The 26884-nt window shown below is 45.7% G+C and overlaps 2 protein-coding genes across 2 annotated transcripts in view; both read left to right on the plus strand.

The window, feature by feature from the left end:
• Positions 1-26884, plus strand: part of trpc6b (transient receptor potential cation channel, subfamily C, member 6b) — an 81964-nt gene continuing 55080 nt past the window's right edge. Inside the window, exon 1 of the mRNA XM_071357946.1 lies at positions 1-263. Coding sequence (XP_071214047.1) covers positions 121-263 — 143 coding nt within the window. The 5' untranslated portion in view covers positions 1-120. The remainder of the gene's footprint in view (positions 264-26884) is intronic.
• On the plus strand, positions 15043-16531 carry LOC139548329 (uncharacterized). Its single transcript, XM_071357944.1, has 3 exons — positions 15043-15210; positions 15416-15537; positions 15733-16531. The coding sequence occupies exon 3, from the start codon at positions 15778-15780 to the stop codon at positions 16525-16527; it is 750 nt and encodes a 249-aa protein (XP_071214045.1). The 5' UTR covers positions 15043-15210; positions 15416-15537; positions 15733-15777; the 3' UTR covers positions 16528-16531.

A 26884-nucleotide genomic window follows, 5' to 3' on the forward strand; every position in this document is an offset into this window, starting at 1 on the left:
GGTATGGACGCGCGTATTCTGGGCTCAGCGTCCGTCCATTCCAGGAGTGGACTTCGGTGGTTAGCAGCGTCTTTGTCTGTGCGCTTCTGTTGACGATCAGAGGGTTGAGATTGACAAGAAATGACTCACAGAAGTCTGTATTTCAATGAAAGCGATTCAACAAAACGTTGTTCTACCGAAGGAGATTCTGATAGAAATCATCCACTGTTGAAGACAGTCTCATGTGCTAACAGTAGCGCGAACAGCCACGGACACTACAAGAGGTGAGTGTCATATTTTCAGAGTTGTACCAATGATAGCCTTATTATAAAGACAAAACAAGATCGTATTCTGACCGTTACGCGTTGTTGTATGAAGGCTATGTCGATGGTTAGACTATGAAAAAGGAAAATACATTCATAATATCGCTATTAAAAAATGTTTAGTCTACAGTCCCCAAACGTATTTTTATTCGATGTTTGGACAGTACCTGTGACCTCGTGGATTAAGGAAACCAGCGGATGTTAAGTAGCTTTTCTCCGTGTCCAAAGGGACCCAATGGAAAATGAAATACATTGGACTCTATAGCCCAAGATGGACTGTTTAGGAGTGCTTAACATTGACAGTCCATGAAATGGACTAATTGGACACTAGCTCTTGCTATTCATTTTATGTTATGTCAAGAGGACACTGTCTGTGTCCCCTTGATTTTGTGAAGGAAGCCTTAAAGAAAGTATAGCCTGCTTATCTATACTGAAAATACAAATATAAATGCAATAATTTCAACAATTTTACAGATTTACAGTTCATATAATGAAATCAATCAATTGAAATTAATTCATTACTTCCTAATCTATGGATGTCACATGACTGGCCAGGGGGACTTTGAAGACAGGCCCACCCACTGGGGAGCCAGGCCCAGCCAATCAGAATGAGTTTTTCCCCACAAAAGGGCTTTATTACAGACAGAAATACTCCTCAGTTTCAGCAGCTGTCCGGGTGGCTGGTCTGATGAAGCCGGATGTGGAGGTCCTGGGCTGGCCTGGTTACACGTGGTCTGCGGCTGTGAGGCCAGTTGGACGTACTGCCAAATTCTCTAAAACAATGTTGGAGGTGGCTTATGGTAGAAAAATGAACGCACAATTATCTGGCAACAAATCTGATGGACATTCCTGCAGTCAGCATGCCAATTGCACGCACCTTCAAAACTTTAGACATCTGTGGCATTGTGTTGTGTGACAAAACTGCACATTTTAGAGTGGCCATTTATTGTCCCCAGCACAAGGTGCACCTGTGTAAGGATCATGCAGTTTAATCAGCTTCTTGATATGCCACACCTGTCAGGTGGATGGTTCATCTTGACAAAGGAGAAATGCTCACTAACAGGAATGTAAACACGTGTGAGAAATGAGCTTTTTGTGCTTATGGAAAATGTATAGGGTATTTTATTTCAATTCATAAAACAAAGGAAACCAACACTTTACATGTTGCGTTTTATATTTTTGTTCGGTGTGATACATTGTAATGGAACAGGCAGGGAGCACGGTTTGAACCCTTAACCGTCTGGCCCGAAGCCCAGTGCGCCATCGACTGCACCACAAACATATGCCCAAGAGTTAGAGACGTTTATAAACCAGGGTCAATACAGCGCCTTCAGAAACTATTCACACCCCTTGACTTTTTCCACATTTTTGTTATGTTACACGTTTTCAGCGCCCGGGGAACAGTGGGTTAACTGCCTTGCTCAGGGCCAGAATGACAGATTGTTTTCCTTGTCAGCTCAGGGATTCGATCCAGCAACCATTCGGTTACTGGCCCAACGCTCTAACCACTAGGATACCTGCCGAAGGGGCCCACGTATATACAAAGTGGTCTAGTTAACCCAGAAGCGGGTAGCAAACTCTCATAACTAGCCAGTCCAGCTTTGCCATGGTAGTGACCCACTCATCAAAGGGAAGGGGATAGTCTTTCTTCCAATGTCTTCACAGTAAGCGCTTAACCTTGTTTAGGGGGTCAGATATTTGTTCCTGTAGCAGGTGATAGATTCTCAGAGCCACCCCCTTGCGTGTTAATGGCTTGGTTAGTAATTCTTCAATCGGACTGGCTATGGGACAGGTTGGCTATGGGACAGGTTGGCTATGGGACAGATTGGCTATGGGACAGGCTGACTATGGGACAGGCTGACTATGGGACATCCTGGCTATGGGACAGGTTGGCTATGGGACAGGCTGGCTATGGGACAGGCTAGCTATGGGACAGGCTGGCTATGGGACAGGCTGGCTATGGGACAGGCTGGCTATGGGACAGGCTAGCTATGGGACAGGCTGGCTATGGGACAGGTAAGGGAGCTTCCCAGCCATTTTGACAAAGAACTTTGCAATTGGAGATGCCTCCAATATTGATCCTGTGGCAGATTATACTTATTAGAAATCTGGGCCAAGTTTAAGAATAGTTTAGTACGGTTAAATAGAGCCAACAGACAAGTCATCCCTAGATATTACCACTGTTCACAAAGGATGGTTTTACCTCCAATTAGGATGCGCTTATTGTGCCACAGAGGGGCCTGAGGTGATTTCTTCTGGTCCCAACGTCCACCTCTGTGCAATTTACCCCGCAATGTTTTGGAGTTTCTAACAGTGGGGCGGTCCTTCGACAGTAGTCTCACTGTGCTAAATATTCTGAGCCAGGGCGAGAATCCCCCATAGGCTTCAGACTCCATCTGGTACCAGCCTGGTTTAGTCCCTCTCTTCCATCTGGTACCAGCCTGGTTCAGCCCCTCCCTTCCATCTGGTACCAGCCTGGTTTAGTCCCTCTCTTCCATCTGGTACCAGCCTGGTTTAACCCCTCCCTTCAATCTGGTACCAGCCTGGTTTAGCCCCTCCCTTCCATCTGGTACCAGCCTGGTTTAGTCCCTCTCTTCCATCTGGTACCAGCCGGGTTTAGCCCTCCCTTCAATCTGGTACCAGCCTGGTTCAGCCCCTCCCTTCCATCTGGTACCAGCCTGGTTTAGTCCCTCTCTTCCATCTGGTACCAGCCTGGTTTAACCCCTCCCTTCAATAATGGTACCAGCCGGGTTTAGCCCCTCCCTTCCATCTGGTACCAGCCTGGTTTAGTCCCTCTCTTCCATCTGGTACCAGCCTGGTTTAACCCCTCCCTTCAATAATGGTACCAGCCGGGTTTAGCCCCTCCCTTCCATCTGGTACCAGCCTGGTTTAGTCCCTCTCTTCCATCTGGTACCAGCCTGGTTTAACCCCTCCCTTCCATCTGGTACCAGCCTGGTTTAGTCCCTCTCTTCCATCTGGTACCAGCCGGGTTTAGCCCCTCCCTTCCATCTGGTACCAGCCTGGTTTAGTCCCTCTCTTCCATCTGGTACCAGCCTGGTTTAACCCCTCCCTTCAATAATGGTACCAGCCGGGTTTAACCCCTCCCTTCAATAATGGTACCAGCCGGGTTTAACCCCTCCCTTCAATAATGGTACCAGCCTGGTTTAACCCCTCCCTTCAATAATGGTACCAGCCGGGTTTAGCCCCTCCCTTCCATCTGGTACCAGCCTGGTTTAGTCCCTCTCTTCCATCTGGTACCAGCCTGGTTTAACCCCTCCCTTCAATAATGGTACCAGCCTGGTTTAACCCCTCCCTTCCATCTGGTACCAGCCTGGTTTAGCCCCTCCCTTCCATCTGGTACCAGCCTGGTTCAGCCCCTCCCTTCCATCTGGTACCAGCCTGGTTTAGCCCCTCCCTTCCATCTGGTACCAGCCTGGTTTAGGCCCTCCCTTCCATCTGGTACCAGCCGGGTTTAGCCCCTCCCTTCCATCTGGTACCAGCCGGGTTTAGCCCTCCCTTCCATCTGGTACCAGCCTGGTTTAGGCCCTCCCTTCCATCTGGTACCAGCCTGGTTTAGCCCCTCCCTTCCATCTGGTACCAGCCTGGTTTAGCCCCTCCCTTCCATCTGGTACCAGCCTGGTTTAGCCCCTCCCATCTGGTACCAGCCTGGTTTAGCCCCTCCCATCTGGTACCAGCCTGGTTTAGCCCCTCCCTTCCATCTGGTACCAGCCTGGTTTAGCCCCTCCCTTCCATCTGGTACCAGCCTGGTTTAGCCCCTCCCTTCCATCTGGTACCAGCCTGGTTTAGCCCCTCCCTTCCATCTGATACCAGCCTGGTTTAGCCCCTCCCTTCCATCTGATACCAGCCTGGTTTAGCCCCTCCCTTCCATCTGGTACCAGCCTGGTTCAGCCCCTCCCTTCCATCTGGTACCAGCCTGATTTAGCCCCTCCCTTCCATCTGGTACCAGCCTGGTTTAGCCCCTCCCTTCCATCTGGTACCAGCCTGGTTTAGCCCCTCCCTTCCATCTGGTACCAGCTTGATTTAGCCCCTCCCTTCCATCTGGTACCAGCTTGATTTAGCCCCTCCCTTCCATCTGGTACCAGCCTGGTTTAGCCCCTCCCTTCCATCTGGTACCAGCCTGGTTTAGCCCCTCCCTTCCATCTGGTACCAGCCTGGTTTAGCCCCTCCCTTCCATCTGGTACCAGCCTGGTTTAGCCCCTCCCTTCCATCTGGTACCAGCCTGGTTTAGCCCCTCCCTTCCATCTGGTACCAGCCTGGTTTAGCCCCTCCCTTCCATCTGGTACCAGCCTGGTTTAGCCCCTCCCTTCCATCTGGTACCAGCCTGGTTTAGCCCCTCCTGTTTCTGGACAGAAAGCCCTATAGTAGGAAAACGCAGAATGAAGTGGATTTCAGATCAGTTCTGACCTGTTTTGAATGTATCCTCTGTTCTTTACCTCCTATAGAATAGAATAGAATTAGATTAGATTAGAATAGTCTGAGGGTGAGCGTCCCAGCCATGTCAACGTTCTTCTCTTTCGCTGCTCTGAGAGTTTCCTCCTTCACCTGATACCGTAGCATGTTGACCATGATGGGCCGTGGCCTCGCTCTGTCTGCTGTCTTCTGGGCGGGCCTGTGGGGACTCTGTGTGCCCTCTGGTATCTTACGTGGCATTCCAGCATATTCAGGATTTCTCTCTGTAGAAACTGTATCATGTCTTTCTCTTCTGCCGTCTTAGGAACCCCTAAGATTTTAATACTACAGCGACACCCCCTGTTATCCAAATTATCAACACGGTCCTGACATTTTTGCAATTCTTTCTGGATTTCGTCTACCTGACCTTTTGTTGTGAAGGCGCCGTTCTTCAATGTTGCAACACGGTCCTCTGCTTCACTATAGCGGGTGGCCAGCGTATCAATTTCCCCTTCCATTTCCTCCATTTCCTTTCCCCTTCCATTTCCTTTGTTTCTGACATGTCTTGTTCAATATTTTGGGTGGACAAACTCATTTCTCCGATTTTGGAGGCATGAAAGGTCAGAGTGGGCGAGTTGCAGCGTCTGGCTGTGCCCAGCCTGGTTTAGCCCCTCCCTTCCATCTGGTACCAGCCTGGTTTAGCCCCTCCCTTCCATCTGGTACCAGCCTGGTTTAGCCCGCAGACAGTCTCCATGTTCTTGCTAAGCTTGGACAGTTGTGTCTGCAGTGAATCCTTTGTGCGCTGTGGTTTGCGGCTATCCCGGTTAGACGTGTAATTTTTGGTTGTAACAAAAATCTGCCTTTCACTTGTATGAGTCTCATTATGCCCCAAAATGGGTAAATACTGTTGCCAAAATCAATTTTAGTGTTGAGTTCGATGAAGCTCCTCATCTACACAGCCGTCCTCGTCGAGAGCACACTTGGTCACCATAGTAACAGTTTTGTCTTAAATCAGCTTGAAAATCTATGGCAAGAATTGAAAATGTTTAGCAATGATCAACAACCAACTTAAAACATATTGTACATTCCACGTGTGCAAATCTTTTAGAGACCTACCCAAAAAGACTCACAGATGTAATCGTTGACTGAGGTGATTCTAACGTGCACTGACTCAGGGGTGTGAATATTAATGTAAATGAGATATTTATGTATTTAATTCTCAATACATTTGCAAACATTTCTAAAAAACCTGTTTTTACTTTGTCATTACGGGGTGTAGTGTGGAAATGGGTGAGAGGAAAAAGCAACAATTGAATCCATGTTGAATTCAGGCTGTAACACAATAACATGTGGAATAAATCAAGGGGTGTGAATACTTTCTGAAGGACCTGAACTTCAAAACGCATTCTTCCATTACACATTAGACAGGCCGGGTGTGCATATGACCAAATATAGTTGGTCTACACTAGGTTTCTTATAGCCGGAGTGCTTGTATTATCAGGCCAAATCCTTGGCTTATATTGATGATGGAAAACATGTTGGCTTGACAAGGATCAATGGAGTTAGCAAGAGCACAAACAGATCCGGGAGCATGCTAGGGTCTGGGAGCAGGCTAGGCTCTGGGAGCAGGCTAGGGTCTGGGAGCATGCTAGGGTCTGGGAGCATGCTAGGGTCTGGGAGCAGGCTAGGGTCTGGGAGCAGACACATATCAGGGAGCAGTCAGACTTGACCAATCCCCTATTAGAGGCCTGAGTTAATCCCGGTCAGGTCTAATGGACTGGGCTTCTGATTAGAGTCCTGAGTTAATCCTGGTCAGGTCACTTGATCAGGAAAAACTTAAATCCATAATTATGACATATGATGAACAAATTGTTGGCTGCTCAAAAGGAGAAATCAGCCCAAAAATCCAATAAAAGAAAAGATAAGCATTAAGTGAAACAGGGACTAGACAGTACAGGGCCAGGCTATATCAGTAATACAGGGACTAGACAGTACAGGGCCAGGCTATATCAGTAATACAGGGACTAGACAGTACAGGGCCAGGCTATATCAGTGATACAGGGACTAGACAGTACAGGGCCAGGCTATATCAGTAATACAGGGACTAGACAGTACAGGGCCAGGCTATATCAGTAATACAGGGACTAGACAGTACAGGGCCAGGCTATATCAGTAATACAGGGACTAGACAGTACAGGGCCAGGCTATATCAGGGACTAGACAGTACAGGGCCAGGCTATATCAGTAATACAGGGACTAGACAGTACAGGGCCAGGCTATATCAGGGACTAGACAGTACAGAGCCAGGCTATATCAGTAATACAGGGACTAGACAGTACAGGGCCAGGCTATATCAGTGACACAGGGACTAGACAGTACAGGGCCAGGCTATATCAGGGACTAGACAGTACAGGGCCAGGCTATATCAGTGATACAGGGACTAGACAGTACAGGGCCAGGCTATATAAGTGATACAGGGACAAGACAGTACAGGACCAGGCTATATCAGTGATACAGGGACTAGACAGTACAGGGCCAGGCTATATCAGTGATACAGGGACTAGACAGTACAGGACCAGGTTATATCAGTGATACAAGGACTAGACAGTACAGGGCCAGGCTATATCAGTGATACAGGGACTAGACAGTACAGGGCCAGGCTATATCAGTAATACAGGGACTAGACAGTACAGGGCCAAGCTATATCAGTGATACAGGGACTAGACAGTACAGGGCCAGGCTATATCAGTGATACAGGAACGAGACAGTACAGGGCCAGGCTATATCAGTGACACAGGGACAAGACAGTACAGGGCCAGGCTATATCAGTGATACAGGGACTAGACAGTACAGGACCAGGCTATATCAGTAATACAGGGACTAGACAGTACATGACCAGGCTATATCAGTGATACAGGGACTAGACAGTACAGGGCCAGGCTATATCAGTAATACAGGGACTAGACAGTACAGGACCAGGCTATACCAGTAATACAGGGACTAGACAGTACAGGGCCAGGCTATATCAGTGATACAGGGACTAGACAGTACAGGACCAGGCTATATCAGTAATACAGGGACTAGACAGTACAGGACCAGGCTATATCAGTAATACAGGGACTAGACAGTACAGGACCAGGCTATATCAGTAATACAGGGACTAGACAGTACAGGACCAGGCTATATCAGTAATACAGGGACTAGACAGTACAGGACCAGGCTATATCAGTGATACAGGGACTAGACAGTACAGGACCAGGCTATATCAGTGATAATGGGACTAGACAGTACAGGACCAGGCTATATCAGTAATACAGGGACTAGACAGTACATGACCAGGCTATATCATTGATACAGGGACTAGACAGTACAGGACCAGGCTATATCAGTAATACAGGGACTAGACAGTACAGGACCAGGCTATATCAGTGATACAGGGACTAGACAGTACAGGGCCAGGCTATATCAGTAATACAGGGACTAGACAGTACAGGACCAGGCTATATCAGTGATACAGGGACTAGACAGTACAGGACCAGGCTATATCAGTAATACAGGGACTAGACAGTACAGGACCAGGCTATATCAGTGATACAGGGACTAGACAGTACAGGGCCAGGCTATATCAGTGATACAGGGACTAGACAGTACAGGGCCAAGCTATACCAGTGATACAGGGACTAGACAGTACAGGACCAGGCTATATCAGTAATACAGGGACTAGACAGTACAGGACCAGGCTATATCAGTAATACAGGGACTAGACAGTACAGGACCAGGCTATATCAGTGATACAGGGACTAGACAGTACAGGACCAGGCTATATCAGTAATACAGGGACTAGACAGTACAGGGCCAGGCTATATCAGTGATACAGGGACTAGACAGTACAGGGCCAGGCTATACCAGTGATACAGGGACTAGACAGTACAGGACCAGGCTATATCAGTAATACAGGGACTAGACAGTACAGGACCAGGCTATATCAGTAATACAGGGACTAGACAGTACAGGACCAGGCTATATCAGTGATACAGGGACTAGACAGTACAGGACCAGGCTATATCAGTAATACAGGGACTAGACAGTACAGGACCAGGCTATATCAGTGATACAGGGACTAGACAGTACAGGGCCAGGCTATACCAGTGATACAGGGACTAGACAGTACAGGGCCAGGCTATACCAGTGATACAGGGACTAGACAGTACAGGACCAGGCTATATCAGTGAGCTGCTTTAAATTGAGATGGGTTCTTCCACCATCCGCTGAACTTTGATCATTCTTATATAGGTAGTGTCTCTCTTCTCTCTGGCTTTTTAAAATCATGTCTGGTCTGGTATCTGACCTGCCCAATTAGGGCCCTCTGTCTGCTCCACCCCCAGACTCTGGCTACGTCCCAAATGACAGCCTCTTTTCTATATAGTGCACTTCGTTTGAACAGGATCCATTAGGGCTCCGGCAGTGCGCTGTGTAGGAAATAGGTTCCATAGGGCTCTGGTCAAACTTAGTGCGCAATGTAGGCAATAGGGTCCCCTCTCTCAACCACCAGACTGTGTCTGTCATTATGAAATCACTGACTGCCCACATCTGTGTGTGTGTGTGTGTGTGTGTGTGTGTGTGTGTGAGATCTATATACTTAGTTACAATATCAGATATCAACCTTGTATTTTAGCCTGGTCCTATACAATGTTAGAGGTGTGATAATGTTGTTGCCTACACATTTCAAGTCCTATCCCGTCCCCAACCCGCTGAATAGCCAACTTTTTTTTATCATTGACAAGTTGTATTTGTCGAATGCTTCGTAAACAGCAGGTGTCGACTAACAGTGAAATGCTTTTTTATGGGCTCTTCCCAACAATGCAGAGAGAAAAATATAGAAATAACCACTATAATAACATAAGGAATACATTCCCAATGTTATATACACAGGATACCCGCCCCGAGTCGATGTGCATGGCTACGAGGTAGTTGAGGTAGATATATAGAGTACATATGGATGATATACAAGGGGTACCAGTACCGAGTCGATGGGTACGAGGTAGATATATACAGTACATATAGGGAGGGATAAAGTGACTATGCAACAAGGGGTACCAGTACCGAGTCGATGGGTACGAGGTAGATATATACAGTACATATAGGGAGGGATAAAGTGACTATGCAACAAGGGGTACCAGTACCGAGTTGATGGGTACGAGGTAGATATATACAGTACATATAGGGAGGGATAAAGTGACTATGCAACAAGGGGTACCAGTACCGAGTCGATGGGTACGAGGTAGATATATACAGTACATATAGGGAGGGATAAAGTGACTATTCAACAAGGGGTACCAGTACCGAGTCGATGGGTACGAGGTAGTTGAGGTAGATATATACAGTACATATAGGGAGGGATAAAGTGACTATTCAACAAGGGGTACCACTACCGAGTCGATGGGTACGAGGTAGTTGAGGTAGATATATACAGTACATATAGGGAGGGATAAAGTGACTATGCAACAAGGGGTACCAGTACCGAGTCGATGGGTACGAGGTAGATATATACAGTACATATAGGGAGGGATAAAGTGACTATGCAACAAGGGGTACCAGTACCGAGTCGATGGGTACGAGGTAGTTGATTTAGATATGTACATATAGGGAGGGATAAAGTGACTATGCAACAGGATAGAGAATAACAACTTCAGCAGCAACGTATCTGATGAGTCACAAGAGTTAGTACATAAAGGGTTAATGCAGGTAGTTAAATAGTTAACCAATAGCTACCTGGACTAACTATTTATCAGTCTTATGGCTTGAGGGTAGACACTGTTCAGGGTCCTGTTGGTTCCAGACTTGATGTATCGGTACTGCTTTCTGTGTGGTAGCAGAGAGAACAGTCTATGACTTGGGGGGCTGGAGTCTATGAAAATGTTTAGGGCCTTCCTCTGACACCGCCTGGTATAGAGGTCCTGGATGGCAGGAAGTTCGGCCCCAGTGATGTACTGTGTTGTTCGCACTACCGTCTGTAGCCTCTTGCGGTCGGATGCCAAGCAGTGGCCGTACCAGGCGGTGATGCAGCCAGTCAAGATGCTTTGAATGGTGCAGCTTTAGAACGTTTTAAGGGTCTGAGGACCCATGCCAAATCTTTTCAGCCTCCTGAGGCGGAAGAGGTATTTGTCATGCCTTCTTCATGACTGTGTTGGTGTGTCGGGAACATGATAAGTCCTTAGTGATGTGGAGGAACTTGGAGCTCAAGACCCACTCCGCTACAGCCCTGTTGGTGTGGAGGAGGGCGTATTCGGCCAGGCTAACCACTGTTGTGTCGTCAGCAAACTTAATAATGCAGGAGGGGACTAAGAACACACCCCTGAGGGGCTCCTGTGTGGAGGATCAGCGTGGCAGATGTGTTGTTGCCTACCCTTACCACCTCATCAGGAAGTCGAGGATCCAGACAGTCAAAGTATTTCATGGCTACAGATGTGCGTGCTACGGGGCGATAGTCATTTAGACAAGTTACCTTGGCATTCTTGGGCATAGGGACTATGGTCATCTGCTTGAAACATGTAGGTATTACAGACTGGGTCAGGGAGAGGTTGAAAATGTCAGAATACACTTGCCAGCTGGTCAGCGCATCTTCTGAACACGTGTCCTGGTAATCCGTTTCGCCCGGCGGCCTTGTGAATTTTAAGCTGTTTAAAGGTCTTACTCACATCGGCTACGGAGAGCGAGATCACACAGTTGTCCGGAACAACTGGTGCTCTCATGCATGGTTCAGTGTTGCTTGCCTCGAAGTGAGCATAGAAGGTATTTAGCTCGTCTGGTAGGCTCGTATTACTGGGCAGCTCATGGCTAGGTTTTCCTATGTAATCCCTGATAGTTTGCAAGCCCTGCCACATCCGATGAGCATCAAAGCCGGCGTAGTAGGAGTCAATCTTAGTCCTGTATTGACATTTTGACTGTTTGATGGCTCGTTGTTGGTCGTAGCGAGATTTCTAGTAAGTGTCTGGATTAGTGTCCCACTCCTTGAAAGCGGCAGCGCTACCCTTTAGCTCAGTCCGGATGTTGCCTGTAATCCATGGCTTCTGGTAGGGATATATATGTACTGTCACTGTGGAGTCAACGTCGGTGATGCAATTATTAATGAAGCCGTTGACTGAGGTGGTATACTCCAATGCCATCGGATGAATCCTGGAACATATTCCAGTCTGTGCTAGCAATACAGTCCTGTAGCTTAGCATCCGCTTCAATGGACAACTTCTGTATCGAATGTGTCACTGGTACTTCCTGTTTGAGTTTTTGCTTGTGAGCAGGAATCAGGAGGATAGAGTTATGGTCAGATTTGTCAAATGGAGGGTGAGTGAGAGCTTTTCCTACTGGTAGAAATGAGATAAGACCCACATTAAAAAAACAAACATAGGATATTACAGTTCTCGAACGGAACTTTCCAACCTGTTCCGCATGACAATGAACAAACACAGAGAGCAGTTGCACAAACAGACTGGATCAGACCAGTGACGTCCTGGGTGTTGAACTCCAATGTATTCTGAGTGGGAGGTAGAACCATCCATCCTGGCCTAACCACCATCCGTCCAGCTGTCTTCCTCCATACGGAAGCAGTAGTCTTACCTCGCTACCTCAAACACAATTATGTCAATTATGTAATTTCTAAATGCAATTATCTCAGAGAGATGGTACATCTAGTTGGTCTGTCTTTAAGTACCCTTCCCAAAGTGTAGTAAATAATTCAACGTATGTTCCTACTGCTTTTGTTGTGACGTACGTACCCTATATAATGGGGATTGGTGTTTGATATACTCATTGTGACGTACCCTATATAATGGGGATTGATGATTGATATACTCATTGGGACGTACGTACCCTATATAATGGGGATTGGTGTTTGATATACTCATTGGGACGTACGTACCCTATATAATGGGGATTGATATACTCACTGTGACGTACGTACCCTATATAATGGGGATTGATGATTGATATACTCATTGGGACGTACGTACCCTATATAATGGGGATTGATGATTGATATACTCATTGGGACGTACGTACCCTATATAATGGGGATTGATGATTGATATACTCATTGGGACGTACGTACCCTATATAATGGGGATTGATGATTGATATACTCATTGTGACGTACGTACCCTATATAATGGGGATTGATGATTGATATACTCATTGGGACGTACGTACCCTATATAATGGGGATTGATATACTCATTGTGACGTACGTACCCTATATAATGGGGATTGATGATTGATATACTCATCTCGGAGGTCCTTGACCATTGCAGTAATCACAGCTTTCCAGTGGGTCCAGAACTCCTGGGGTTTGAACGTTTTCTTTCAAGCATGTTTGGTGTGAGAACCACATCACATTTTCAGTATTCCAGTATCACATTTTCATTTCATTTCATTACAGTACAACGGTTTGATTTGTTTGATCGTAGCTAGCTACATAGCTAGCTACATAGCCGTCTTTGCATCAAAGATAATTGTGTAGTCTAGAGCGATTTTCTAGGTTAGCTAGCCAGCTATTGTCGTTCTTTTAACGCAACGTAACGTAATCAACACTGCTAGCTAGCCAGCTAGCCCCCGAATAGCAGCACTGTAGAAACTATTACACTCAACGGAACGACTTGACTAGTGTAGTGTCAACAACGCAGCCACTGCCAGCTAGCCTACAAAGTCAACAACGCAGCCACTGCCAGCTAGCCTACTTCAGCAGTACTGTATCATCTTAATCATTTTAGTCAATAAGATTCTTGCTACGTAAGCTTAACTTTCTGAACATTCGAGACGCGTAGTCCACTTGTCATTCCAATCTCCTTTGCATTAGCGTAGTCTCTTCTGTAGCCTGTCAACTATGTGTCTGTCTATCCCTGTTCTCTCCTCTCTGCACAGACCATACAAACGCTCCACACCGCGTGGCCGCGGCCACCCTAATCTGGTGGTCCCAGCGCGCACGACCCACGTGGAGTTCCAGGTCTCCGGTAGCCTCTGGAACTGCCGATCTGCGGCCAACAAGGCAGAGTTCATCTCAGCCTATGCCTCCCTCCAGTCCCTCGACTTCTTGGCACTGACGGAAACATGGATCACCACAGATAACACTGCTACTCCTACTGCTCTCTCCTCGTCCGCCCACGTGTTCTCGCACACCCCGAGAGCTTCTGGTCAGCGGGGTGGTGGCACCGGGATCCTCATCTCTCCCAAGTGGTCATTCTCTCTTTCTCCCCTTACCCATCTGTCTATCGCCTCCTTTGAATTCCATGCTGTCACAGTTACCAGCCCTTTCAAGCTTAACATCCTTATCATTTATCGCCCTCCAGGTTCCCTCGGAGAGTTCATCAATGAGCTTGATGCCTTGATAAGCTCCTTTCCTGAAGACGGCTCACCTCTCACAGTTCTGGGCGACTTTAACCTCCCCACGCCTACCTTTGACTCATTCCTCCCTGCCTCCTTCTTTCCACTCCTCTCCTCTTTTGACCTCACCCTCTCACCTTCCCCCCCTACTCACAAGGCAGGCAATACGCTCGACCTCATCTTTACTAGATGCTGTTCTTCCACTAACCTCATTGCAACTCCCCTCCAAGTCTCCGACCACTACCTTGTATCCTTTTCCCTCTCGCTCTCATCCAACACTTCCCACACTGCCCCTACTCGGATGGTATCGCGCCGTCCCAACCTTCGCTCTCTCTCCCCCGCTACTCTCTCCTCTTCCATCCTATCATCTCTTCCCTCTGCTCAAACCTTCTCCAACCTATCTCCTGATTCTGCCTCCTCAACCCTCCTCTCCTCCCTTTCTGCATCCTTTGACTCTCTATGTCCCCTATCCTCCAGGCCGGCTCGGTCCTCCCCTCCCGCTCCGTGGCTCGACGACTCATTGCGAGCTCACAGAACAGGGCTCCGGGCAGCCGAGCGGAAATGGAGGAAAACTCGCCTCCCTGCGGACCTGGCATCCTTTCACTCCCTCCTCTCTACATTTTCCTCTTCTGTCTCTGCTGCTAAAGCCAATTTCTACCACTCTAAATTCCAAGCATCTGCCTCTAACCCTAGGAAGCTCTTTGCCACCTTCTCCTCCCTCCTGAATCCTCCTCCCCCTCCCCCCCCCTCCTCCCTCTCTGCTGATGACTTCGTCAACCATTTTGAAAAGAAGGTCGACGACATCCGATCCTCGTTTGCTAAGTCAAACGACACCGCTGGTTCTGCTCACACTGCCCTACCCTGTGCTCTGACCTCTTTCTCCCCTCTCTCTCCAGATGAAATCTCGCGTCTTGTGATGGCCGGCCGCCCAACAACCTGCCCGCTTGACCCTATCCCCTCCTCTCTTCTCCAGACCATTTCCGGAGACCTTCTCCCTTACCTCACCTCGCTCATCAACTCATCCCTGACCGCTGGCTACGTCCCTTCCGTCTTCAAGAGAGCGAGAGTTGCACCCCTTCTGAAAAAACCTACACTCGATCCCTCCGATGTCAACAACTACAGACCAGTATCCCTTCTTTCTTTTCTCTCCAAAACTCTTGAACGTGCCGTCCTTGGCCAGCTCTCCCGCTATCTCTCTCAGAATGACCTTCTTGATCCAAATCAGTCAGGTTTCAAGACTAGTCATTCAACTGAGACTGCTCTTCTCTGTATCACGGAGGCGCTCCGCACTGCTAAAGCTAACTCTCTCTCCTCTGCTCTCATCCTTCTAGACCTATCGGCTGCCTTCGATACTGTGAACCATCAGATCCTCCTCTCCACCCTCTCCGAGTTGGGCATCTCCGGCGCGGCCCACGCTTGGATTGCGTCCTACCTGACAGGTCGCTCCTACCAGGTGGCGTGGCGAGAATCTGTCTCCTCACCACGTGCTCTCACCACTGGTGTCCCCCAGGGCTCTGTTCTAGGCCCTCTCCTATTCTCGCTATACACCAAGTCACTTGGCTCTGTCATAACCTCACATGGTCTCTCCTATCATTGCTATGCAGACGACACACAACTAATCTTCTCCTTTCCCCCTTCTGATGACCAGGTGGCGAATCGCATCTCTGCATGTCTGGCAGACATATCAGTGTGGATGACGGATCACCACCTCAAGCTGAACCTCGGCAAGACGGAGCTGCTCTTCCTCCCGGGGAAGGACTGCCCGTTCCATGATCTCGCCATCACGGTTGACAACTCCATTGTGTCCTCCTCCCAGAGCGCTAAGAACCTTGGCGTGATCCTGGACAACACCCTGTCGTTCTCAACTAACATCAAGGCGGTGGCCCGTTCCTGTAGGTTCATGCTCTACAACATCCGCAGAGTACGACCCTGCCTCACACAGGAAGCGGCGCAGGTCCTAATCCAGGCACTTGTCATCTCCCGTCTGGATTACTGCAACTCGCTGTTGGCTGGGCTCCCTGCCTGTGCCATTAAACCCCTACAACTCATCCAGAACGCCGCAGCCCGTCTGGTGTTCAACCTTCCCAAGTTCTCTCACGTCACCCCGCTCCTCCGCTCTCTCCACTGGCTTCCAGTTGAAGCTCGCATCCGCTACAAGACCATGGTGCTTGCCTACGGAGCTGTGAGGGGAACGGCACCTCAGTACCTCCAGGCTCTGATCAGGCCCTACACCCAAACAAGGGCACTGCGTTCATCCACCTCTGGCCTGCTCGCCTCCCTACCACTGAGGAAGTACAGTTCCCGCTCAGCCCAGTCAAAACTGTTCGCTGCTCTGGCCCCCCAATGGTGGAACAAACTCCCTCACGACGCCAGGACAGCGGAGTCAATCACCACCTTCCGGAGACACCTGAAACCCCATCTCTTTAAGGAATACCTAGGATAGGATAAAGTAATCCTTCTCACCCCCCCCCCCCCCCTTAAAAGATTTAGATGCACTATTGTAAAGTGGCTGTTCCACTGGATGTCATAAGGTGAATGCACCAATTTGTAAGTCGCTCTGGATAAGAGCGTCTGCTAAATAACTTAAATGTAATGTAAATGTAAACAAAAGGAGAAGAGAAGAGAAAATAGGAGGAGAGGGGAGTTGGGAGGAGTAGAGGGGAGAGGAAAAAGGAGGAGAGGAGAGAATAGAGAGGAGAGAATAGAGAGGAGAGAATAGAGAGGAGGGGAGGAGGGGAGGGGAGAGGAGAGGAGAGAGACGAGGGGAGAGGAGTTGAGAGGAGTAGAGGGGAGAGGGGAGAGGAGAGGAGAAAGGAAAAAGGAGGAGGGGAGGGGAAAGGAGGGGAGGGTAGGTGGAGAGGACAAGAGACTATCGTTCATACACATAGTGATAGTAGTGAATGTGAATCCATAACCTTCCAATACTGGGGGTGGGGAGTCCTGATTCAGTTTCTGATCACCAGCTCTGTCCATCTACAGTACAAAGTCCTCTGGACTGGCAGACTTAGCCTGTGTCCCAAATGGCACCCTATTTGTCAAAAGTAGTTCACTATAGGGAAGAGGGTGTCACGCCCTGATCTGTCTCACCTGTCCTCGTTATTGTCTCCACCCCCTCCAGGTGTCGCTGATTTTCCCCAGTGTATTTATCCCTGTGTTTCCTGTCTCTCTGGGCCAGTGTATTCATCCCTGTGTTTCCTGTCTCTCTGTACCAGTGTATTTATCCCTGTGTTTCCTGTCTCTCTGTACCAGTGTATTTATCCCTGTGTTTCCTGTCTCCCTGTACCAGTGTATTTATCCCTGTGTTTCCTGTCTCTCTGTACCAGTGTATTTATCCCTGTGTTTCCTGTCTCCCTGTACCAGTGTATTTATCCCTATGTTTCCTGTCTCTCTGTACCAGTGTATTTATCCCTATGTTTCCTGTCTCTTTGTACCAGTGTATTTATCCCTGTGTTTCCTGTCTCTCTGTGCCAGTGTATTTATCCCTGTGTTTCCTGTCTCTCTGTGCCAGTGTATTTATCCCTGTGTTTCCTGTCTCTCTGTGCCAGTGTATTTATCCCTGTGTTTCCTGTCTCTCTGTGCCAGTGTATTTATCCCTGTGTTTCCTCTCTCTCTGTACCAGTGTATTTATCCCTGTGTTTCCTGTCTCTCTGTACCAGTGTATTTATCCCTGTGTTTCCTGTCTCTCTGTACCAGTGTATTTATCCCTGTGTTTCCTGTCTCTCTGTACCAGTGTATTTATCCCTGTGTTTCCTGTCTCTCTGTACCAGTGTATTTATCCCTGTGTTTCCTGTCTCTCTGTACCAGTGTATTTATCCCTGTGTTTCCTGTCTCTCTCTGCCAGTGTATTTATCCCTGTGTTTCCTGTCTCTCTGTACCAGTGTATTTATCCCTGTGTTTCCTGTCTCTCTGTGCCAGTGTATTTATCCCTGTGTTTCCTGTCTCCCTGTACCAGTGTATTTATCCCTGTGTTTCCTGTCTCTCTGTACCAGTGTATTTATCCCTATGTTTCCTGTCTCTCTGTACCAGTGTATTTATTCCTGTGTGTCCTGTCTCTCTGTACCAGTGTATTTATCCCTGTTTCCTGTCTCTCTGTACCAGTGTATTTATCCCTGTGTTTCCTGTCTCTCTGTACCAGTGTATTTATCCCTGTGTTTCCTGTCTCTCTGTACCAGTGTATTTATCCCTGTGTTTCCTGTCTCACTGTACCAGTGTATTTATCCCTGTGTTTCCTGTCTCTCTGTACCAGTGTATTTATCCCTGTGTTTCCTGTCTCTCTGTACCAGTGTATTTATCCCTATGTTTCCTGTCTCTCTGTACCAGTGTATTTATTCCTGTGTGTCCTGTCTCTCTGTACCAGTGTATTTATCCCTGTGTTTCCTGTCTCTCTGTACCAGTGTATTTATCCCTGTGTTTCCTGTCTCTCTGTACCAGTGTATTTATCCCTGTGTTTCCTGTCTCTCTGTACCAGTGTATTTATCCCTGTGTTTCCTGTCTCTCTGTACCAGTGTATTTATCCCTGTGTTTCCTGTCTCTCTGTACCAGTGTATTTATCCCTGTGTTTCCTGTCTCTCTGTACCAGTGTATTTATCCCTGTGTTTCCTGTCTCTCTGTACCAGTGTATTTATCCCTGTGTTTCCTGTCTCTCTGTACCAGTGTATTTATCCCTGTGTTTCCTGTCTCTCTGTACCAGTGTATTTATCCCTGTGTTTCCTGTCTCCCTGTACCAGTGTATTTATCCCTGTGTTTCCTGTCTCTCTGTACCAGTGTATTTATCCCTGTGTTTCCTGTCTCTCTGTACCAGTGTATTTATCCCTGTGTTTCCTGTCTCTCTGTACCAGTGTATTTATCCCTGTGTTTCCTGTCTCGCTGTACCAGTGTATTTAACCCTGTTTCCTGTCTCTTTGTGCCAGTTCGTCTTGTATGTTAGTCATGTCAACCAGCGTGTTTTTCCCGTACTCCTTTTGCTATTCTCTTTTTGCTAGTCTTCCCGGTTTTGACCCCTGCCTGACTCTGGACTACTTTCCCGCCTGCCTGATCATCCTGCCTGCCCTTCGGACCTTTTTGGACTATGAACTGGTTTTGACCCTTCTGTCAGTCCACGACCATTCTCTTGCCTTAAAATATTTATTAGTCCAGTAGGGTAAGACTCCAACCATCTGCCTCCTGTGTCTGCATCTGGGTCTTGCCTTGTGTCATGATATAGGGTGCCATTTGAAATGCATCCTACTGTTGGCCCCAATTAAAGCATTAACAGGACAGTTTGTTACACAGAGCCTGAGCAGAGAGGTTTGGACATAAAGTGAACATAGTTACTGTTAGAAGGCTGCAGTATGAACATAGTTACAGTTAGAAGGCTGCAGTATGAACATAGTTACTGTTAGAAGGCTGCAGTATGAACATAGCTACTGTTAGAAGGCTGCAGTATGAACATAGTTACTGTTAGAAGGCTGCAGTATGAACATAGTTACTGTTAGAAGGCTGCAGTATGAACATAGTTACTGTTAGAAGGCTGCAGTATGAACATAGCTACTGTTAGAAGGCTGCAGTATGAACATAGTTACTGTTAGAAGGCTGCAGTATGAACATAGTTACTGTTAGAAGGCTGCAGTATGAACATAGCTACTGTTAGAAGGCTGCAGTATGAACATAGTTACTGTTAGAAGGCTGCAGTATGAACATAGTTACTGTTAGAAGGCTGCAGTATGAACATAGTTACTGTTAGAAGGCTGCAGTATGAACATAGCTACTGTTAGAAGGCTGCAGTATGAACATAGTTACTGTTAGAAGGCTGCAGTATGAACATAGTTACAGTTAGAAGGCTGCAGTATGAACATAGCTACTGTTAGAAGGCTGCAGTATGAACATAGTTACTGTTAGAAGGCTGCAGTATGAACATAGTTACTGTTAGAAGGCTGCAGTATGAACATACTGTTAGAAGGCTGCAGTATGAACATAGCTACTGTTAGATGGCTGCAGTATGAACATAGTTACTGTTAGAAGGCTGCAGTATGAACATAGTTACTGTTAGAAGGCTGCAGTATGAACATAGTTACTGTTAGAAGGCTGCAGTATGAACATAGTTACTGTTAGAAGGCTGCAGTATGAACATAGTTACAGTTAGAAGGCTGCAGTATGAACACATAGCTACTGTTAGAAGGCTGCAGTATGAACATAGCTACTGTTAGAAGGCTGCAGTATGAACATAGTTACTGTTAGAAGGCTGCAGTATGAACATAGTTACTGTTAGAAGGCTGCAGTATGAACATAGTTACTGTTAGAAGGCTGCAGTATGAACATAGCTACTGTTAGAAGGCTGCAGTATGAACATACAGTTAGAAGGCTGCAGTATGAACATAGTTACTGTTAGAAGGCTGCAGTATGAACATAGTTACTGTTAGAAGGCTGCAGTATGAACATAGTTACTGTTAGAAGGCTGCAGTATGAACATAGTTACTGTTAGAAGGCTGCAGTATGAACATAGTTACTGTTAGAAGGCTGCAGTATGAACATAGTTACTGTTAGAAGGCTGCAGTATGAACATAGTTACTGTTAGAAGGCTGCAGTATGAACATAGTTACAGTTAGAAGGCTGCAGTATGAACATAGTTACTGTTAGAAGGCTGCAGTATGAACATAGTTACTGTTAGAAGGCTGCAGTATGAACACATAGCTACAGTTAGAAGGCTGCAGTATGAACATAGCTACTGTTAGAAGGCTGCAGTATGAACATACAGTTAGAAGGCTGCAGTATGAACATAGTTACTGTTAGAAGGCTGCAGTATGAACATAGTTACTGTTAGAAGGCTGCAGTATGAACATAGTTACTGTTAGAAGGCTGCAGTATGAACATAGTTACTGTTAGAAGGCTGCAGTATGAACATAGTTACTGTTAGAAGGCTGCAGTATGAACATAGTTACTGTTAGAAGGCTGCAGTATGAACATAGTTACTGTTAGAAGGCTGCAGTATGAACATAGCTACTGTTAGAAGGCTGCAGTATGAACATACAGTTAGAAGGCTGCAGTATGAACATAGCTACTGTTAGAAGGCTGCAGTATGAACATAGCTACTGTTAGAAGGCTGCAGTATGAACATAGTTACTGTTAGAAGGCTGCAGTATGAACATAGTTACTGTTAGAAGGCTGCAGTATGAACATAGTTACTGTTAGAAGGCTGCAGTATGAACATACAGTTAGAAGGCTGCAGTATGAACATAGTTACTGTTAGAAGGCTGCAGTATGAACATAGTTACTGTTAGAAGGCTGCAGTATGAACATACAGTTAGAAGGCTGCAGTATGAACATAGCTACTGTTAGAAGGCTGCAGTATGAACATAGTTACTGTTAGAAGGCTGCAGTATGAACATAGCTACTGTTAGAAGGCTGCAGTATGAACATACAGTTAGAAGGCTGCAGTATGAACATAGTTACTGTTAGAAGGCTGCAGTATGAACATAGTTACAGTTAGAAGGCTGCAGTATGAACATAGTTACTGTTAGAAGGCTGCAGTATGAACATAGTTACTGTTAGAAGGCTGCAGTATGAACACATAGCTACTGTTAGAAGGCTGCAGTATGAACATAGCTACTGTTAGAAGGCTGCAGTATGAACATAGTTACTGTTAGAAGGCTGCAGTATGAACATAGTTACTGTTAGAAGGCTGCAGTATGAACATAGTTACTGTTAGAAGGCTGCAGTATGAACATAGTTACTGTTAGAAGGCTGCAGTATGAACATACAGTTAGAAGGCTGCAGTATGAACATAGTTACTGTTAGAAGGCTGCAGTATGAACATAGTTACTGTTAGAAGGCTGCAGTATGAACATAGTTACTGTTAGAAGGCTGCAGTATGAACATAGTTACTGTTAGAAGGCTGCAGTATGAACATAGTTACTGTTAGAAGGCTGCAGTATGAACATAGTTACTGTTAGAAGGCTGCAGTATGAACATACAGTTAGAAGGCTGCAGTATGAACATAGTTACTGTTAGAAGGCTGCAGTATGAACATAGTTACAGTTAGAAGGCTGCAGTATGAACATAGTTACTGTTAGAAGGCTGCAGTATGAACATAGTTACTGTTAGAAGGCTGCAGTATGAACACATAGCTACAGTTAGAAGGCTGCAGTATGAACATAGCTACTGTTAGAAGGCTGCAGTATGAACATACAGTTAGAAGGCTGCAGTATGAACATAGTTACTGTTAGAAGGCTGCAGTATGAACATAGTTACTGTTAGAAGGCTGCAGTATGAACATAGTTACTGTTAGAAGGCTGCAGTATGAACATAGTTACTGTTAGAAGGCTGCAGTATGAACATAGTTACTGTTAGAAGGCTGCAGTATGAACATAGTTACTGTTAGAAGGCTGCAGTATGAACATAGCTACTGTTAGAAGGCTGCAGTATGAACATACAGTTAGAAGGCTGCAGTATGAACATAGCTACTGTTAGAAGGCTGCAGTATGAACATAGCTACTGTTAGAAGGCTGCAGTATGAACATAGTTACTGTTAGAAGGCTGCAGTATGAACATAGTTACTGTTAGAAGGCTGCAGTATGAACATAGTTACTGTTAGAAGGCTGCAGTATGAACATAGTTACTGTTAGAAGGCTGCAGTATGAACATACAGTTAGAAGGCTGCAGTATGAACATAGTTACTGTTAGAAGGCTGCAGTATGAACATAGTTACTGTTAGAAGGCTGCAGTATGAACATACAGTTAGAAGGCTGCAGTATGAACATAGCTACTGTTAGAAGGCTGCAGTATGAACATAGTTACTGTTAGAAGGCTGCAGTATGAACATAGCTACTGTTAGAAGGCTGCAGTATGAACATACAGTTAGAAGGCTGCAGTATGAACATAGTTACTGTTAGAAGGCTGCAGTATGAACATAGTTACAGTTAGAAGGCTGCAGTATGAACATAGTTACTGTTAGAAGGCTGCAGTATGAACATAGTTACTGTTAGAAGGCTGCAGTATGAACACATAGCTACTGTTAGAAGGCTGCAGTATGAACATAGCTACTGTTAGAAGGCTGCAGTATGAACATAGTTACTGTTAGAAGGCTGCAGTATGAACATAGCTACTGTTAGAAGGCTGCAGTATGAACATAGTTACTGTTAGAAGGCTGCAGTATGAACATAGTTACTGTTAGAAGGCTGCAGTATGAACATAGTTACTGTTAGAAGGCTGCAGTATGAACATACAGTTAGAAGGCTGCAGTATGAACATAGTTACTGTTAGAAGGCTGCAGTATGAACATAGTTACTGTTAGAAGGCTGCAGTATGAACATAGTTACTGTTAGAAGGCTGCAGTATGAACATAGTTACTGTTAGAAGGCTGCAGTATGAACATAGTTACTGTTAGAAGGCTGCAGTATGAACATAGCTACTGTTAGAAGGCTGCAGTATGAACATACAGTTAGAAGGCTGCAGTATGAACATAGCTACTGTTAGAAGGCTGCAGTATGAACATAGCTACTGTTAGAAGGCTGCAGTATGAACATAGTTACTGTTAGAAGGCTGCAGTATGAACATAGTTACTGTTAGAAGGCTGCAGTATGAACATAGTTACTGTTAGAAGGCTGCAGTATGAACATAGCTACTGTTAGAAGGCTGCAGTATGAACATACTGTTAGAAGGCTGCAGTATGAACATAGTTACTGTTAGAAGGCTGCAGTATGAACATAGCTACTGTTAGAAGGCTGCAGTATGAACATAGTTACTGTTAGAAGGCTGCAGTATGAACATAGCTACTGTTAGAAGGCTGCAGTATGAACATACAGTTAGAAGGCTGCAGTATGAACATAGCTACTGTTAGAAGGCTGCAGTATGAACATAGTTACTGTTAGAAGGCTGCAGTATGAACATAGTTACTGTTAGAAGGCTGCAGTATGAACATAGTTACAGTTAGAAGGCTGCAGTATGAACATAGTTACTGTTAGAAGGCTGCAGTATGAACATAGTTACTGTTAGAAGGCTGCAGTATGAACATAGTTACTGTTAGAAGGCTGCAGTATGAACATAGTTACAGTTAGAAGGCTGCAGTATGAACATAGTTACTGTTAGAAGGCTGCAGTATGAACATAGTTACTGTTAGAAGGCTGCAGTATGAACATAGCTACTGTTAGAAGGCTGCAGTATGAACATAGTTACTGTTAGAAGGCTGCAGTATGAACATACAGTTAGAAGGCTGCAGTATGAACATAGCTACTGTTAGAAGGCTGCAGTATGAACATAGTTACTGTTAGAAGGCTGCAGTATGAACATAGCTACTGTTAGAAGGCTGCAGTATGAACATACAGTTAGAAGGCTGCAGTATGAACATAGTTACTGTTAGAAGGCTGCAGTATGAACATAGTTACAGTTAGAAGGCTGCAGTATGAACATAGTTACTGTTAGAAGGCTGCAGTATGAACATAGTTACTGTTAGAAGGCTGCAGTATGAACACATAGCTACTGTTAGAAGGCTGCAGTATGAACATAGCTACTGTTAGAAGGCTGCAGTATGAACATAGTTACTGTTAGAAGGCTGCAGTATGAACATAGCTACTGTTAGAAGGCTGCAGTATGAACATAGTTACTGTTAGAAGGCTGCAGTATGAACATAGTTACTGTTAGAAGGCTGCAGTATGAACATAGTTACTGTTAGAAGGCTGCAGTATGAACATACAGTTAGAAGGCTGCAGTATGAACATAGTTACTGTTAGAAGGCTGCAGTATGAACATAGTTACTGTTAGAAGGCTGCAGTATGAACATAGTTACTGTTAGAAGGCTGCAGTATGAACATAGTTACTGTTAGAAGGCTGCAGTATGAACATAGTTACTGTTAGAAGGCTGCAGTATGAACATAGTTACTGTTAGAAGGCTGCAGTATGAACATAGTTACTGTTAGAAGGCTGCAGTATGAACATACAGTTAGAAGGCTGCAGTATGAACATAGTTACTGTTAGAAGGCTGCAGTATGAACATAGTTACAGTTAGAAGGCTGCAGTATGAACATAGTTACTGTTAGAAGGCTGCAGTATGAACATAGTTACTGTTAGAAGGCTGCAGTATGAACACATAGCTACAGTTAGAAGGCTGCAGTATGAACATAGCTACTGTTAGAAGGCTGCAGTATGAACATACAGTTAGAAGGCTGCAGTATGAACATAGTTACTGTTAGAAGGCTGCAGTATGAACATAGTTACTGTTAGAAGGCTGCAGTATGAACATAGTTACTGTTAGAAGGCTGCAGTATGAACATAGTTACTGTTAGAAGGCTGCAGTATGAACATAGTTACTGTTAGAAGGCTGCAGTATGAACATAGTTACTGTTAGAAGGCTGCAGTATGAACATAGCTACTGTTAGAAGGCTGCAGTATGAACATACAGTTAGAAGGCTGCAGTATGAACATAGCTACTGTTAGAAGGCTGCAGTATGAACATAGCTACTGTTAGAAGGCTGCATTATGAACATAGTTACTGTTAGAAGGCTGCAGTATGAACATAGTTACTGTTAGAAGGCTGCAGTATGAACATAGTTACTGTTAGAAGGCTGCAGTATGAACATAGTTACTGTTAGAAGGCTGCAGTATGAACATACAGTTAGAAGGCTGCAGTATGAACATAGCTACTGTTAGAAGGCTGCAGTATGAACATAGCTACTGTTAGAAGGCTGCAGTATGAACATAGCTACTGTTAGAAGGCTGCAGTATGAACATACAGTTAGAAGGCTGCAGTATGAACATAGTTACTGTTAGAAGGCTGCAGTATGAACATAGTTACTGTTAGAAGGCTGCAGTATGAACATAGCTACTGTTAGAAGGCTGCAGTATGAACATACAGTTAGAAGGCTGCAGTATGAACATAGCTACTGTTAGAAGGCTGCAGTATGAACATAGCTACTGTTAGAAGGCTGCAGTATGAACATAGTTACTGTTAGAAGGCTGCAGTATGAACATAGTTACTGTTAGAAGGCTGCAGTATGAACATAGTTACTGTTAGAAGGCTGCAGTATGAACATAGTTACTGTTAGAAGGCTGCAGTATGAACATACAGTTAGAAGGCTGCAGTATGAACATAGCTACTGTTAGAAGGCTGCAGTATGAACATAGTTACTGTTAGAAGGCTGCAGTATGAACATAGCTACTGTTAGAAGGCTGCAGTATGAACATACAGTTAGAAGGCTGCAGTATGAACATAGTTACTGTTAGAAGGCTGCAGTATGAACATAGTTACAGTTAGAAGGCTGCAGTATGAACATAGTTACTGTTAGAAGGCTGCAGTATGAACATAGTTACTGTTAGAAGGCTGCAGTATGAACATAGTTACTGTTAGAAGGCTGCAGTATGAACATAGTTACTGTTAGAAGGCTGCAGTATGAACATACAGTTAGAAGGCTGCAGTATGAACATAGTTACTGTTAGAAGGCTGCAGTATGAACATAGTTACAGTTAGAAGGCTGCAGTATGAACATAGTTACTGTTAGAAGGCTGCAGTATGAACATAGTTACTGTTAGAAGGCTGCAGTATGAACACATAGCTACAGTTAGAAGGCTGCAGTATGAACATAGCTACTGTTAGAAGGCTGCAGTATGAACATACAGTTAGAAGGCTGCAGTATGAACATAGTTACTGTTAGAAGGCTGCAGTATGAACATAGTTACTGTTAGAAGGCTGCAGTATGAACATAGTTACTGTTAGAAGGCTGCAGTATGAACATAGTTACTGTTAGAAGGCTGCAGTATGAACATAGTTACTGTTAGAAGGCTGCAGTATGAACATAGTTACTGTTAGAAGGCTGCAGTATGAACATAGCTAC

Source organism: Salvelinus alpinus, chromosome 21, assembly GCF_045679555.1.
Source record: "Salvelinus alpinus chromosome 21, SLU_Salpinus.1, whole genome shotgun sequence".
Taxonomy (NCBI): Eukaryota; Metazoa; Chordata; class Actinopteri; order Salmoniformes; family Salmonidae; genus Salvelinus; species Salvelinus alpinus.